Genomic DNA, 17887 nt, shown 5'->3' on the forward strand with positions numbered 1-17887 from the left:
TTGACTTTATTAAACTACAAAATATGTTGTTGTTATGGTCAGCATTCAATATGTCAGGCAACATACCCCCCATCCCCCCGGTTGGCTAAGTTCCCTTGTTTTTCTAGATTAGTTTTAAAATATTGTAGAATGGTCTGTTAAGTTAGAGTCCTAGATGGATACATATAGATTGGTTTGGTAAGTTGGAGTCCTAGATGGATATGGATACATAATGCTTGGTTTGGTAAGTTAGAATCTTAGATGGATACTGTGGGTTGTATATGCCTTATATAGAGGCCCTTAGACCGTCTGAACCAGTCTACCCATAGTTTACCAAAAAACACTGTTTTGCACTGTAGACTGTACTGTTTGCAAAGTGGAGTTCTTTTTTTCTCGAATACGCAAGAGAGCTGTGTATCATTATATTAATAGAAAGAAAAGAAGGCCTGAAAACAAAACACGGACTCACACCCAGCACTCCAGCCCCTCAAAAGATCGAGGGGGGGGGGGGGGATTACCTTCCTCTAACCAGGATCAAAAAGAGCACGCAAGTTCTTGGCTCCTGCCAAAAACCAAAGGTGCAGCTCCTCTCTAAGCTCAGACTCCAAGGAGGCCGGGGCCTAGCTCCATCAAAAATACACCTGTTTCTATGCTTCCAAAGGCTCCAAGCTCCCAGAATGACAACACTATTAAAACCCTTTCACTTGCTTTTAGGAATCCTAGCTGCTGCTTTCCTCCACCCATTCAGCAAAGTATAGATCTCTCCTCTTTGGGGCCACCGAGGACAGCCCAATTGGAGCTAGGATATTGTGCCAAAACTGCCTTGTGAAGACACAATTTGTTAGAATATGTTGTACAGTCTCATCTTCTTGGTCACACAGAGCACAACTTTCAGGATAGTCCAAACCTCTCTTTTGAAGCCTGTCTGCTGTCCCAACATTTATTGTTTATAGCAAGCCAAATAAAGACTCTACACTTAGGGGCTGCCCGGCTCTTCCAAATCCTTTTCCATGGCTCAAAGGTTTCAGTCCCAATGAAGAAGGCTCTATATGCTGATTTGGAGCTAAACAAGCCATTACTGTTCATCCAGGGTACTGTTCCGCGGCCCTCCCAGATCAGCCTTCCTCCTACAACCCTAACTCTAAGACAATGGCGCCCAAGCGCCGGGGTCTTGGTTCTCGTCCTCCCGTGTAACACAGCTATGATCTCAGGAACGCAAGTTCCAACTGTTTTTTTTATTTGGGTTCTGGGTGTATAACTTCCAGTCTGCCACTGCCCACTGGTAGGATGTATGCTCTCTCCAATCAGCAACAGACCATATGAGCAGTCGGTTTTGGACCTCCATTGTCCTGTATATCAGAAAATGGGTGGGCCTAGTACCCAGCAAGATAGATTGGGGGGGGGGTTAGAGAATTAAGGTTATTTCAGGTGAGGTGTGTTAGAAGTGGTAGAAACATGGCACTGAGTGGAAGAGAGAAGAAGATTGCCCATGTCACTTGACACTCCCCTGACAGATCAGGCAGCAATATCTATAGCAGCGCGGCATCCAGCTCTGCAGCATAGAGAAGGGACAGAGGTTTGCAAACAGATATATTGGTAGCGTTTCTATTTGTGCAAAGTTAAAGGATGGCACTCCTAGTTTGGTTGGCTTATGTATGTTCGAATGCATGTCTATCTGTCGTTTTTTCCTAAATGTGAAATGTAAAGATATACTCCATCCAAAAAATGGTAATCATATTAGATAATAGAAAATATAAAACATTATAAATTTTGACCAACAATTAGTCAAATTGTATGAAATTCTAGATCATAATATTTACAACAATAGATTTGTGTTAAAAAATGCCTCTAAGATGATTTTGATATTTTAGCTGCTGACTTTATATTATAAGACAAGATTAATGGTCAAAATCTATTTTGTATGACTTTTCTTTTGGTCTAATACGCTTACCATTTTTGGACGCAGGAGTATGATGCTATTTTTCCTTGCTCCCTACTTTTTTGGTATACATTTTCATGATTTTAATCAAATTCTCTTTGGTGCATGCAGGACAGAGAAAATATAGAAAGATTAGAAATCACTGGTGTTGGAGATCCATCTGGTCGTGGGTTAGGATTCAGCTATGTGCGAGTAGCACCAAAAGCACCTGCCTCCAATTCAGTGCTCAAGAAGAAGTCAGCTGCTGCAAAGGGTACCACTGTAACTGGCACTGATGCTGATCTCCGCAGATTGAGCATGGATGCAGCCCGTGAGGTACCGTTGTACTAATTCCTGTAGGAAACATTGCTTGGCTTTGGAGATATTGGCATTGTAAGAAAACATGGCACTGGGTTTAATCTGTTCGTCTTGACCTATTAGGTCGAAGGGGGCTGAATATATATAGGGTAGAATACTGGCATCAGAATTACAAACATGGAGCCCAACCTGGGTAGTGGGTACAACTACCTTAACCGACTCCTATTCTAACTCTGCTATCTCTAGGACAGATCAAACCTGATTATATTCTATCTTTAATTAGATTTGGTTTCCTCTATTATAGAACAACCATGTGGACCCCTAATCTGATATGGCTGTAGCTTGATATACAAGCACATTCTATTCTAGCATCCTCTCAATCATAACTTGCACAAGTTAAGATTGTCTCTAAATAAAGCTAGCTTCTGCTAAGATAGGTTGCTCCAATATTGTGACGACCAAAAAAGTCCTCTAGCTACTCTTCTTTCACAAAAAAGATAGGTTGCTCCAATATTGTGACACCAAATGCTTGTAGCAGGAGGACAAGAAACCTTCATCTCTTGTAAAAGGGACTGCACCCACATCAAATTTGCAGTGGCGTTGGCTATAGCTTTATATCCAACTTCAGTACTTGACCTTGAGCTTGTGGAGTGCTTGCAAGCATACCAAGACACCAAATTCTTATAAGATATATTGCAAAACCTCCTTTAGAATGTCTATCATCAATGTCACTAGCCCAATCTGTGTCAGAAAAGGCACTCACAAGCATAGATTGAGAGTTTATAATTTTTAGACCATGTTCAAGGGTAAACTTGACATATATGAGATTCCTCTTTGCAGCACTCCAATGATGAGTGGTAGGTGCATGCAAAAACTGGCACCTTATTGATTGAAGAACTTAAATCAGATCGTGTTAGAGTCAAGTATTGTATGGCATTCACAATGCTCTTGTACCTTGCATCTTCTGGCTCTAGTAACTCGTCTTCACGAACCCTCAATTTCTTTGAAGTACTGAGTGGAGTTGTGGTGGGTTTGCAATTCATCATTCCAACTCTATTAAGCAAATCTGAAGCATACTTAGTCAGAGACAAATGAATATCATCATCAGTTGTCTAAACCTCAATGCCAAGAAAGCAGTGCAGCTGCCCTAGTTCTTTCAACGCAAAAATCAGCCTCAACTCTTTAAGCATAGCATTAATAGCATCCTGTGAAGAGCTAACAACAATGTTGTCATCAACATAGGCCAAAAGGAATATAGTATCATCTCCCTTGATGTAAAAAGAACAAAGAAGTGTCTGCCTTTGAAGCCTAAAAGCCTAGGTGCAGCAATTTCTCACTAAGTCGAGAATACCAAGTCCCGAGAGCTTGCTTCAGGCTATAAATAGCTTTGCCCAGCTTGCGGACATAACTAGGTTGTCTTAGGGTGTGTTTGGTTTGGCTTTAGCTTTTGCCCCCTAAAAGTTAAAAGCCAAACCAAAGTGCTGGATCCAGGAAGCAACTTTTTCTAAAAGCCGACTTTCTCGCAGTGCAAAACTGAAAGCACCTCTGGACATGCTTTTGGCCCTGTTTGGCATAGCTGCTTGCTTGTTGAAAAAGCAGCTTATCTGAGAAGCTGGTGAAAAGTAGCTTCTGCTTGTTGGCTGCTTTTAGTGTATTATGAGAAGCAGCTGAACTGATAAGCTGCTGCAGAAGCTGGTTGTTTGACAGAATTTCTGCTTAAATTTGTGAAGAAGCTGAAAATAAGTTGTGCCAAACAGGGCCTTTTGCGGCTTTTGGATGGAACTATGAAAATATATATGGAAGAACTTTTAGCAGCTTTTAGTGGGTTCTACCAAATGATTTTAGGATTTTTAGTCTAGTGGTTGTCTCATGTAGACTTCCTCCAAAATATAATGAAAGAAGCAGTGAAGCACATTTTGAACATCAAGTTGCCTCAATGTTCATCCTCTAGAAACTGCTAACGATAGAATGATCCTGATGGTAGTTGCCTTAACCGTAAGACTGAAGGTTTCCTCATAATCTCTGTCATATCGCTGCTTAAAGCCTTTGGCCACCAGCCTGGCTTTATATCTATCTTATCTTCCATTTGTTTTTCGTTCTATTCCATAGACCCACTTATAATCTATAACATTCTTGGCACTACCAGAAGGAACTAGATATCAAGGATCATTTTTCATCTGTGCATCAAATTCTATATCCATAGCATCCTTCCAAAGTTCCAATTTTCATCAGCCAAAGCTTCAGACAGAAGTTCCCCTATAGTAGTTAGTTAGCTATATCGAACGTGAGAAATTTTACCATCTTTAAGTTCTGTATGAGGCCTCTGATCTGTGTAAACAGGTGCTGATGTGTCTGATGATAAAGTGCCAGCCTCTGAAGCTCCTACTTTGTGATATCCTGGCCCCAGTGGATGGTGATATCTTGGGCCAAAGGTTTAATAGAATTAATAGATTACTCATACCAACAAGGCGCCTCTTTTTTTTGGAAGTCTGTCTCGAAAGAACCTCTGGCTTAAGCGTGCTTGGCCAGCAGCAATTTTGGGATGGGTAACCGACCGGGAAGTTTTCCCGGGTGCACATGAATGAGGACAAAGTGCGCACAAAAGACTCGTGTTGGTCTGTGTGGATGATATATGATCCTAGAGTGCTGTTAGGAATAAGTACAGCCGGTCCGGGAGTGGAATGGGTGTTACATGCTCCTATGGAAACAAAGCCCCATGGTGGCTACTCCTACCGTGCTGGTGATGGTGGAGCACGGACATGGGATATTGCAGGTCCTAAAGATGCTTCTAACAAGTCATTATCTTCTGTTTTAAACAGACACTGATAATAGAGATGCGGAGCAACACGCATCTAAACAGCTAGTCTAGGTGCTGATAACATATGGTCAGAGGGCAGCACACCCTGCGTAGAAGGTGTTGCTGCATTAGTTGACACCCGAACATCTGTCTCACCTTCTTTGTCATGCCTGTTACTAGAATCTCCAAAAACTTCTTCAGTAGCATGAGCATTAGCAGATAAATCATTAGGAAACGAATGATCAGTTGTATTACAATTGCCCCTGGTGTCAAAGATAGATACATTTGAAGCATTATAGATTGGTTCTTCTGAGTCACTATAACTAGAAATTTTATTTTGACTGACAAAATTCTCAACCATTTGAAAGAACGATTGACCAAAACGACTATGCCACCAGTGAGGGGACATCTTGATGACACTAAGAGCCCCTCGCCGGAGGCTTGGTAATGGATAAAGACCATCTTCACATCTATCACAAAGCATAACCTTTCTCGTGCCCAAATCTTTAGAAAATGATAAGGAAAATATTCAAGGGAGACAGTTATCTTTGGAAGACTAATGGACAGAAACTAGATTCTCTGTAGCATGAGAAACATGTGAGACATTATTGAGATGCAAGATTTTCACAGAGGCAATGTTCTTAATTTTTATACCTGCCCCGTTGGCTGTGATGATCTGGTTTTTGCCCTTGTACTTGTTGTAGGCCATCAGCTTGTCTAGATCAGATATGATGTGATCAGTCGCAGCTGTGTCGAGGTACCAGTTGGTGTCTACACCATATGAGTGTCTGCAGTAGCAGTCTTGGTGTCTTCTAGAGCACGAAGTTGTTCTTGGTAAGCTTCATGTATTGCCCTAGGAGAGGCCTTAACACAACAGAGATTGTGGTAGACACCATGAAGAGTTGTTATCGTCGGATAGGGTTCTGGAGGTGGATAGATGGATGTTAGAATAGAATGTGCTTGTATATCATGCTATAGTTATATCAGATCAAGGGTCTACATGATTGTTCCATAATAAAGGAAGACCTTGACCATTTCTGATACCATGTAAGAAAACACGTCACTAGGTTTAAGTGTTCGCTCTGACCTATTAGGTCGATGGGGTTGAGTATATATAGGGCAGAATACTGCCATCAGGAGTTCAACTCGGGTGCAGCTACCTTAACCGACTTCTATTCTATATCTGGGACAGATCAAACCTGATTCTATCCTATCTTTAATCAGAGTCAGTTAAGGTCTTCCTCTATTACTCCCTCCGTCCCAGTATATAAGGCGTAACCACCTCTGGTTCAAAGACCAAGAAATGCATTTAATTGTCTCTATATCACTGCATCGATATACGTATGCATAGAGAGAGCACGCCTTATATTGTGAGACAAAAATAAAAAGTGGTTACGCCTTATATCCTGAGACGGAGGGAGTATAGAACAACCGTGTGGACCCCTAATATGATATGGTTGTAGCTTGATAAACGAGCACATTCTATTCTAACAGGCATGTCTAAGAGTGTGTTTCCCAGGCAAGACTGCCTGGCTTGGGCGTCCCCCCTAGCCTGTAATTTCTCAGGGGCCTGGGGCTATGATCAATGCCTGGCGGGAATCTTGCTTAGGAGGCTACAAAAAAGCCCCTAATACCATGGAACATGCTTCAGTATGAGCATATAGAGTGTGTATTGATATTTGATGGTCTCTGGCATTACTTATTTGGGGATCATTGTTTTATGCAAGCCACATTTGGGTCCTCTGAAAAAGAAACACTTGTCTCCATAAATGAAAACAATTCTCATTTTGCCTTTACAGTGTTAACTTATACAATAACATGTGGAACCTACTCCCATATGCCATAGACATAGTGGGATTTTGGCATACTGACTTTCACTACCGTTGGAGCAGACATCTATGATTTCTTTCATTATTGCATTATAGTGTATGATGTCTACTTTTCCTACCTTATTTGAAGGAAAACTCCTGCCATTTTGTGCTTTAAAATTATAGTGTATGAGTGATAAGTGATTAACGACCAACCTAGCAGGAACTAGATGACTTTATGTTAACAAGAAAGTAGGCACTCAAACTCACCTTGATGAGGACGTGAACTAGGTGACATTCACACCCTCAATCGAGCTAGACTGAGCTTCCTGTAGTGCACGTGTAATACTTTTGAGAATGAAATTTGTGAATCTTTTTAGGAAACAGAAACTTATTCCAGCCATTACATAGTTTGCATTCAGCCTGGTTCATTGATATGGCCTCTAGCTGAGTTGGTTAGGTTGTCTGAGTAGCACTTCTCATGTCCTAAGTTCGACTACCCGTGCAAGCGAATTTCAAGCTGGGGTTAAAAAAATCCCCTCGTCTGTCTCACGCCAAAGCACAGGTCTAAGGCCCGACCTCGGTTGTGGTTGTTTTCACATGGGCTGCGGTGCATGGGTGTAGTAGTGGTTCGGGGATTTTCTCGACTTGTGTGAGAAGGTTTTCTTACTTCAATGCTCGGGAGCTATCGTTCCCCCTGCAGGTTGAGCTTTTTTTATTATATCACATATCAGAATTCGAAGGAAGTAATTATAATAGAATATATGGTGTATCATTTATCATTGATCACAAAGCATATTGCTAAAATCTGCACCCGTTCTTGGTGAAAAGGAAATCCAGTGACCACCTACAAAGCTTGGCATGTGATGCATGTCCTTCATTTATTCCACCTTTATACTCTTTTCACTAAATAATCGATGCACTGCTATGTGTAGTTGCTGCTAAAATTTGGCGTACCTGAAGAGCAAATTGATAAATTAACAAGGTGGCATCGGATCGCTATGGTGAGGAAGCTTTCAAGTGAGCAAGCTGCATCGGGAATTACTATCGATGAAATTCCTGTTAGTAAGTTTGCACGTGGACAAAGGATGTCTTTTCTGCAACTTCAGCAGCAAACTAGGGAGAAATGTCAGGAAATTTGGGACAGACAAGTTCAGTCACTTTCAGCTTTAGATGGTGATGACAATGCCAGTGACACAGAAGCTCACAGTGATCTAGACTCATTTGCTGGGGATCTTGAGAACTTGCTAGACGCAGAAGAATTTGATGATGAGGATACTAGTACAGCAGACTTGAGAATTGACAAAGCAGATGGAATGAGAGGACTTAAAATGAGAAGGTGCTCTACGCAAGCCCAAATTAACAAGGAAATTGAAGATGATGAAACAGAGGCTTCTCTGGCAAAGAAACTACTTGAAGGTAGTTATTTTCTTCTATGTTCTTTGCAAAAACGATCCCTCAGGCATTTGATTTATGGCCTCTTACGATGCAGACGATGGCAATGATGTGAAGAGGAAAAAACAGCCTGTGGAATTGACAAATTGTGGCACCTCTTTAGTTGCCAATAAAATGAAGCAGAGTAAGACTGGGCAAACGATCAAATCATCTGGTTATGCTGGTGCATTAACCCCAAAGGAGAACACACCAAGAGAAGGAAAAGAGGTATTAGTCTATCTGAGGTTCTGGGCCTGGTCTTCATTGTCCTGTACCTTTGATTTATTGTTATTCTGGCAGAAATAATCTGTAATTATGTTATTCATCTTACTACATACAGGTTGAAAATTCTTTTGTTGAGGGTGGTTTGTCCTCAAAACTAAAACCAAAGATGGCACTCGATGTAAATGAGACTGTTCTAGTTAAAAAGAAAAGTGTTCCAGGAAAGGATGGACCTAAGGTAAGCCCAAAACATGACTATGATAAAAGAAGTTCTATCCACATGAATATTTTTGTTTGTCGACTTGAATCAGTTTTTTCCCCTTGTACTTATTTTAATATTAGACACTCTACCAGTGCTAAGTGCGAAAAAAAATGTTTTATATGGGTGTGTGTTCTTATATACTTATATATGGTATAATGATATTTGGTACGTCATTTGTGTTGCACTTGTGGTGTTTTCCTTTCCATCAGGCTTCATGCAGAAGCAGTGATGGGTGTTAATCTAAGATGGAAATCAAAATGCACATGTTTGTATTTGTAATATGGTGGCAGTTTAAGGTATTGCTGTCATTCAGTGCCACTGGAAATTGGTTTGCTATTGTGCCTATAAATATATTAGGTTGGAAGTATGGTGCTAAAATTCTAAAATTTGAATTTGTGTTAGTTCAATGATTCATAGAGAAGCTTTCTTTCTCAAACGTGTGATTAATGTATAAGCTGATCTGGTCTTTGCTATTGTGGGTCTTATGTGGCATGATTTTCCATATTTTCAGGAAAAGAAACAGGGTGCAAGAGGGGATAGTCTTGTTTGTGGAGCCTGTAGTCAGGTAGGCTCAGTAAAGCAATTTGTTGCCTGCGCTCTTCTGGAAATTTTTATTATGTTCCATGCCTTATTTTGTCTGTCTCTTGCTGTTGTATAGGTTGGGCATATGCGGACTAACAAACTGTGCCCTAAGTATCGGGAGGATCCAGAAATGTCAGAAATGGATGCTAATTCAGTTAAGCCCAACTCTATGGATATAAACCATTTGCAAGCAAAGACACCTAAAAGGTTGATAACAAAAGTTTCCTCTGAAGTTACTGAAACTGAAGGGCCAGAAGGTATTGAGAAGACAAAATCTGTCCCAGTAAAGTTCAAAGTAGGGGCACCTGATAAATCCTTGGAGAGGAACATGTCAGTCTCCGTTTCACTCGTTTCTGATAAACGTGTCATGGATGTTACAGACAGTAGATCTACCGGAAAGGTAAACAAGATAGTGATACCTAATAAGATGAAGTCTGATGATTTCCCTCCTGACACTCCAAAGCCATCTGTTGTATTTCGGCCTCCTGCTGAAGAAAAGGATGTACCTCGCAAAAAGATCACCATCAAGCAGCCTAAAGGCATAGACCAGCAAAGACATGTTGAATCTAGGAGTGTTCAGGAACCCACCAGAAAGACAAGAAAAATTGTAGAATTGTCGAGTTTTGAGGATAAAAGTAGAGAGGATGATCATTGGGTTGGTGGGGAACCCAGCCAGGTGAATTCCTCACATGGGAGGAGGCTGGGTCTGGAAGGAAAAATAAGCAAAGCCACAATGGAAAATGAAAGATCCTGGAGAGATTTTGAGGAGCGAAGAGAAATGCCACAAGCAAGGCTCTTTGATGCTACGATATATGCATCAAGGGAGGAAGATCATCTAAAGGCAAAAAAGAAAAACAAGAAAAAGAAAAAACATGAATTCAAAGATGATGACTTACTTGATCACAGGCCATACAGAAATGACAGGAGGGTACCTGAAAGACATCGAGCACTAAAACGATCTAGTCCAGCTCCTGTGGTTGGATATGCATCATCTGCCAAGCGTCGCAGAGGAGGAGAGGTACATTTTCTTAGCTTTCAGCTATATGTTTAACTGTATTGCAAGTGCTTTGGAAAATGACAATAGTGGCCTGTGTTAATGCCTTGCCTCTTGCCTGTTGAGGATATATCGAGAAAATATCATTGAAATAAACGCACAAAAGGATTTTGAAACAAGATGGCAAAAGCTAGTATATGTCTTGTATTTTAAAATTTGAGTAAATTTCTGTCCACCCACTTGTTTTAGTATTTGTACCACAATTTGATTTTGCCAAACTTTTTCTATACAAACTGATAAATTGCACTGTGCAGGTTGAGCTCTCCAACATATTGGAAAAAGTAGTTGATCACTTGCGGGGTTTGAGTGGATCACTGCTGTTTTTAAAACCAGTGACAAAGAAAGAAGCTTCTGATTACCTTGATATCATACGGTACCCAATGGATCTTGGTACCATCAGGGACAAGGTGAGAAAGATGGTGTACAGAAACAGGGATGAATTCAGGCACGACGTAGCACAGATACAACTCAATGCACACATATACAACGACACTCGCTATCCTCACATCCCTCCGCTTGCTGACGAGCTCATGGAGGTCTGCGACCATCTGCTTTACGAAAACGCAGATCTGCTCACCGAGGCGGAAGATGCTATCGAGTAGCAATATAAAAAGCTAGATTTAGCATTTGGATCTTGCTATATCCTAACATAGATGATGTATCTATCTTCTGATCTGTAGGAGGGGAAAAGGTTGTACATTTTTTGGGCCTAGCAGCAATCTACATGTGATCCCGAATCCAGCCAGCTTCTGTTGGTATTGTGTTGAGAGGTAGTGGAAGTACAAAATGTCTAGGTTAGCCACTCAATGGCCTCATGTTGTAAAAATGTAGAATGTAATCATGTCCATATACATGGCATATATCGGTCCAATAATCCGATTGTGTTGCAGTATTTGATATGATATGGAATGGCGTTTCAATTGCAGCGTGAATCAAGCACGGGCCTGTGTGCACACTTTCTTCCAACTTGAACCTTATTTCTTATCTGGAGGTGTATATGCATTGAACCCTGAACCGCAAAGCTGATGGACAATTTTTTTTCCAAACATGTTGAAGTGACCAAGGCGCCTCTGTGTCTGAGCCATCTGATATAAATATAATATGCAGGGTCGGGCCAAAGAAATTTGAGGCTCTGTGGCAAATCTAGGAAAAAAATTTGGTGCAGTCGGCTGCAAACCAGAATGTTTGCAGCCCCTTACAAAAAATGAGGATTGATTTCACCTGCAGGTCCACCAGATAATGTTTTAGTTGTGTTATTACTGCTGCGGGTGGAGTCAATCCTCATTTTTTGTGAGGGGCTGCAAATCTAAAAATCAGTAATAACAATCTGCAAGTTACAGTAATATATATTTCAATAGAATATCTAAAGAAACATTTCTATTTTATTTAAATAACATAGTTCTTTTGGTGGGTTTTAAAGAAAATTTGTACAATATGCTTATATTCGATCTTCTCCAAAGCTTCACTCTCGAATGCTATTGTGGCTAAATAATACGTCTTTTTTATCATAGTAGAACACAAATATGAATTTAGTAGCTTTAATTTAGAGAACTTCATTCACGCGGACAGATATGTTAAGATTCTATGAAGATTTATTCTTTAGTGGAGCGCTCGATAGTTTCGCTTCAGCGCAGTGGTATGGTAGGGAGAAAAATATGTGCTATATATTAACATGTGTAGAAGATCATAAAACTAAAATATATACATCTACTAAGTTTTGAGGCTCTCAATTTTTGGAGGCCCTGTGCGAGCATACGACTCGCATGTGCCTTGGCCCGGCCCTGATAATATGATGCATCACTTGGCGGCATGTGGTTACGTCTTTAATCGAACGTCTGGCGTGGATGCCAAAGTAACAACGATGGAAGCAGATACTCTACAGTTACGTTCACGTCCGGTCACTGACTTACGAGCCTATGTTTTGACCAGGCTCACGCAGAGGGCTGGACCTAAACAGGTCCGAGTGAGGGCTCACACTCCGCTCATTTATATTTTTCAAATAGCGGAGCTTAAATTTTCAAACTATCATACATGTGATGATGTAGTTTGCCTCTAGCTCTAGGTCTTCAATGAAGAGGAAGCGAATGACGTAGCATCGGAGCTACATCGACCAAAATCATGAAGCCGCCCACGATCGGTTGATGTAAGACTATTTCAACGACTTGTGTGTCTATCCTTCGCTCTACTATAATCAAAAGTACAACATGTAGAAAAGTATCTTTATTTAAATCTTGTACAAGTTTGATGAGTATTTTCCCTACTTCGCTCTTAGAACTGATGCATTCAACCGCTATAGTTTGTCCCCAACCAAAAATGCACACTGCCATACGCATGCTCGCCTATGATAGTGTTGCTGAATCTATTGATAAGTATATCAAAATGAGAAAAAGCTCGGCCTTAGAGTGGCTCGAACATTTTTGCAGGGATGTTTTTTCATGTTTTGGCGAGGAGTATAGTCATCATCCCACTATTAATAATCTTAGACAACTGTTAGCTAAGAGAGGGGAGTATAGATTGCATGTCTTGGAAGTGGAGGAACTGTCCTATTGAATAGAAAGTGCAGTATATAAAGTGGGACATTAGATATCCAACCATCATACTCGAGGTGGTTGTCTCAAATGTGTTGAGAATAGTCCCACATTGTGCAGTGCGGGCGGACAAGCATGGTTTATGCGATTGAGGGTGCAATCCCCTAATGGACTAGCTTTTTGGGGGATTGTTGGCCCAACGAACCTAAAGCTTATTGCTATGCGTTCTGGCGCGTGCGTCGTGTGTGCAGACGGCCCGACGGACACGCCGTGTGTCGACGGTCCGGTTCCAACAAATTGACTTGTATATTTGGCATGCTTTTTTAGGGGTGGCGAGATGGAACGATGTGACCAACCCATTGTCGTTGTTTACTGACATGCTCCAAGGTGAAGCACTACCGGAATTTGGCTCTTTGCCGAGTGTCATATTCTATGTCGAGTGTTTTTTTTCGGGCACTCGACAAAGAAGCTTTTTGCCGTGTGCCATGCAAAAAACCCTCTGAAAGGGAATTAGGCTTACACCTAGTTCCTAAATGATTTTGGTGGTTGAATTGCCCAACACAAATAATTGGAATAACTAGTTTGCTCTAGTCTATAAGTTATACAGGTGTCAAAGGTTCACACTTAGCCAATAAAAAGACTAAGAATTGGGTTCAACAAAGAGAGCAAGGGATAACCGAAGGCAGCCCTGGTATGGCGCACCGGACTGTCCGGTGTGCCACCGGACAGTGTCCGGTGCACCAGGGGACTTCACGCTGAACTCTTCACCTTTGGGAAAATCCAGAGGCGCTTCGCTATAATTCACCGTACTGTCCGGTGTACACCGGACAGTGTCCGGTGCTCCAGAGGAGAGCGGCTCTGAACTCGCCAGCTTCGGGAATTCGCTCCGCTATAATTCACCGGACATGTCCGGTGTACACCGGACTGTTCGGTGAGCCAGCGGAGCAACGACTACCTCGCGCCAACGGTCACCTGCAGAGTCATTTAATGCGCACCAGAGCGTGCAAAAGTCAGGCACGCGCGAAGTGGCACACCGGACACTCTACAGTACATGTCTGGTGCGCCACCGGACATCCAGGCGGGCCTAGCAGTCAGAGCTCCAACGGTCGGAACCCAACGGCCTGGTAACGTGGCTGGTGCACCGGACAGTGTCCTTTGTGCACCGGACTGTCCGATGCGCCATGCGACAGCAGCCTCCACCAAACGGCTAGTTTGGTGGTTGGGGTTATAAATACCCCCAACCACCCCATATTCAAGATATCCAAGTTTCTCACCTTCCAACTACTTACAAGAGCTCTAATATTCAATTCTAGACACACTCAAGTGATCAAATCATCTCCCAATTCCACAAAAGCTTTAGTGACTAGTGAGAGTGATTTGTTGTGTTCTTTTGAGCTCTTGCACTTGGATTGCTTTTTTCTTTCTCATTCTTTCTTGAGATCAATACTCACTTGTAACCGAGGCAAGAGACACCAATTGTGTGGTGGTCCTTGCGGGGAAGTTTTGTTCACAGTTGATTTGAGAAGAGAAAGCTCACTCGGTCCGAGGGACCGTTTGAGAGAGGGAAGGGGTTGAAAAAGACCCGGCCTTTGTGGCCTCCTCAACGGGGAGTAGGTTTGCGAGAACCGAACCTCGGTAAAACAAATCTGCGTGTCACACTTCTTATTTGCTTGCGATTTGTTTTTTCACCCTCTCTCGCGGACTCGATTATATTTCTAACGCTAACCCGGCTTGTAGTTGTGATTAACTTTGTAAATTTCAGTTTCGCCCTATTCACCCCCCTCTAGGCGACTTTCAATTAGTATTAGAGCCCGGTGCTTCATTAGAGCCTAACCGCTTGAAGTGATGTCGGGAGATCACGCCAAGAAGGAGATGGAGACCGGCGAAAAGCCCACTACAAGCCACGGGAAGGCTTCATCGGAAGAGTCCCGCAAAAAGGGAAAGGGGAAGGAGAAGAAAGCCTCTTCCCACAAGTCGCATCGGAGTGGCGACAAGATAAAGAAGATGAGGAAGGTGGTCTACTACGAGACCGATACTTCATCACCTTCCACCTCCGGCTCCGACGTGCCCTCCGTAACTTCTAAGCGCCATGAGCGCAAGAAGTTTAGTAAGATCCCCTTACACTATCCTCGCACTTCTAGACATACTCCATTACTTTCCGTTCCATTAGGCAAACCGCCAACCTTTGACGGTGAAGATTATGCTAGGTGGAGTGATTTAATGAAATTTCATCTAACCTCACTCCACAAAAGTATATGGAATGTTGTTGAGTTTGGAGCACAGGTACCATCCGTAGGGGACGGGGATTATGATGAGGACGAGGTGGCCCAAATCGAGCACTTCAACTCCCAAGCCACAACTATACTCCTCGCCTCTCTAAGTCGAGAGGAGTACAACAAGGTGCAAGGATTAAAGAGCGCCAAGGAGGTTTGGGACGTGCTCAAGACCGCACACGAGGGTGATGAACTAACCAAGATCACCAAGCGGGAAATGATCGAGGGGGAGCTCGGTCGCTTCCGTCTTCGCCAAGGGGAGGAGCCACAAGACATGTACAACCGGCTCAAAACCTTGGTGAATCAAGTGCGCAACCTCGGGAGCAAGAAATGGGATGACCACGAGGTGGTTAAGGTTATTCTAAGATCACTTATTTTCCTTAACCCTTCTCAAGTACAATTAATTCGCGGTAATCCTAGATATACACTAATGACTCCCGAGGAAGTAATCGGGAATTTTGTGAGCTTTGAGTTTATGATCAAGGGCTCACAGAAGATCAACGAGCTTGACGGTCCCTCCATGTCCGAAGCACAACCGGTCGCATTTAAGGCGGCGGAGGAGAAGAAGGAGGAGTCTACATCAAGTAGACAACCAATCGACGCCTCAAAGCTCGACAATGAGGAAATGGCACTCGTCATCAAGAGCTTCCGCCAAATCCTCAAGCAAAGGAGGGGGAAAGACTACAAACCCCGCTCCAAGAAGGTTTGCTACAAATGTGGTAAGCCCGGTCACTTTATAGCAAAATGTCCTATTTCTAGTGACAGTGACAGGGGCGACGACAAGAAGGGAAGAAGAAAGGAGAAGAAGAAGTACTACAAGAAGAAGGGCGGCGATGCCCATGTATGTCGCGAGTGGGACTCCGACGAAAGCTCTAGCGACTCCTCCTCCGACGAGGACGCCGCCAACATCGCCGTCACCAAGGGACTTCTCTTCCCCAACGTCGGCCACAAGTGCCTCATGGCAAAGAACGACAAAAAGAAGTTTAAATCTAAATCCTCCACTAGATATGAGTCCTCTAGTGATGATAATGCTAGTGATGAGGAAGATAATTTGCGTACTCTTTTTGCTAACCTCAACATGCAACAAAAGGAAAAACTAAATGAACTAATTAGTGCTATCCATGAAAAGGATGATCTCTTGGACTCCCAAGAGGACTTCCTAATCAAGGAAAAAAAAGCATGTTAAGGTTAAAAATGCTTATGCTCTAGAAGTAGAAAAATGTAAAAAACTTTCTAGTGAGCTAAGTACTTGCCATGAGACTATTGACAACCTTAGAAATGAGAATGCTAATTTATTAGCTAAGGTTGATTCAAATGTTTGTAATGTTTCAATTCCAAATGATAATGTTGAGTTGCTTGCTAAAATAGAAGAATTGAACATTTCTCTTGCTAGCCTTAGGAATGAAAATGAAAAATTGCTTGCTAAGGCTAAAGAATTAGATGTTTGCAATGTTACTATTTCTGACCTTAGAAGTAAAAATGATATATTGTATGCTAAGGTTGTAGAATTAAAATCTTGCAAACTCAATACATCTACTGTTGAACATACTTCCATTTGTACTAGATGTAGAGATGTTGATATTAATGCTATTCATAATCACATGGCTTTAATTAAACAACAAAATGATCATATAGCAAAATTAGATGCTAAAATTGCCGCACATGACTTAGAAAATGAAAAAATTAAATTTGCTAGAAGCATGCTCTATAGTGGGAGACGCCCTGGCATTAAGGATGGCATTGGCTTCCAACAGGGAGGCAATGTCAAACTTAATGCCCCTCCTAAGAAATTGTCCAACTTTATTAAGGGCAAGGCTCCCATGCCTCAGGATAACGAGGGTTACATTTTGTACCCTGCCGGTTATCCTAAGAGCAAAATTAGGAGAATTCACTCTGGCCCTAACCATGCATTTATGTATAAGGGTGAGACTGATAGTCGCCTAGAGGGGGGGTGAATAGGGCGAAACTGAAATTTACAAATATAAACACAACTACAAGCCGGGTTAGCGTTAGAAATATAAGTGAGTCCGAGAGAGAGGGCGCAAAACAAATCCCAAGCGAATAAGCAAGAGAGACACGGAGATTTGTTTTACCGAGGTTCGGTTCTTGCAAACCTACTCCCCGTTGAGGAGGCCACAAAGGCCGGGTCTCTTTCAACCCTTCCCTCTCTCAAACGGTCCCTCGGACCGAGTGAGCTTCTCTTCTCTAATCAAAGCCGGGAACAAAACTTTCCCGCAAGGGCCACCACACAATTTGGTGCCTCTTGCCTTGATTACAATGGAGTTTTGATCACAAGAACAAGTGAGAAAGAAAAGAAGCAATCCAAGCGCAAGAGCTCAAATGAACACGGCAAATCACTCTCACTAGTCACTAGGGTTTTGTGTGGAATTGGAGAGGATTTGATCTCTTTGAATGTGTCTAGAATTGAATGCCTAGCTCTTGTAAGTGGTTGAGAAGTGGAAAACTTGGATGGCAATGAATGTGGGGTGGTTGGGGTATTTATAGCCCCAACCACCAAAAGTGACCGTTGCTGGCAGCCTCTGTTTGATGGCGCACCGGACAGTCCGGTGCACACCGGACAGTCCGGTGCCTCTGCCACGTCACCATTGCCGTTGGATTCTGACCGTTGAAGCTTCTGACTTGTGGGCCTGCCGAGGTGTCCGGTGCACACCGGACATGCACTGTTTGATGTCCGGTGCACCGGTATGGGCA

At 42.5% G+C, this 17887-nt stretch overlaps 1 protein-coding gene across 1 annotated transcript in view; it reads left to right on the plus strand.

Annotated features, from left to right (window-relative positions):
* Positions 1-11310, plus strand: part of LOC103638720 (transcription initiation factor TFIID subunit 1) — a 29975-nt gene extending 18665 nt beyond the window's left edge. Inside the window, exons 15-21 of the mRNA XM_008661557.2 lie at positions 2030-2233; positions 7756-8239; positions 8313-8482; positions 8595-8714; positions 9250-9303; positions 9397-10338; positions 10629-11310. Of these exons, the coding sequence (XP_008659779.1) occupies positions 2030-2233; positions 7756-8239; positions 8313-8482; positions 8595-8714; positions 9250-9303; positions 9397-10338; positions 10629-10976 (2322 nt within the window). The 3' untranslated portion in view covers positions 10977-11310. The remainder of the gene's footprint in view (positions 1-2029; positions 2234-7755; positions 8240-8312; positions 8483-8594; positions 8715-9249; positions 9304-9396; positions 10339-10628) is intronic.
* The last annotated feature ends 6577 nt before the right edge of the window (positions 11311-17887 follow it).

Source organism: Zea mays, chromosome 9 (assembly GCF_902167145.1).
Source record: "Zea mays cultivar B73 chromosome 9, Zm-B73-REFERENCE-NAM-5.0, whole genome shotgun sequence".
NCBI lineage: Eukaryota > Viridiplantae > Streptophyta > Magnoliopsida > Poales > Poaceae > Zea > Zea mays.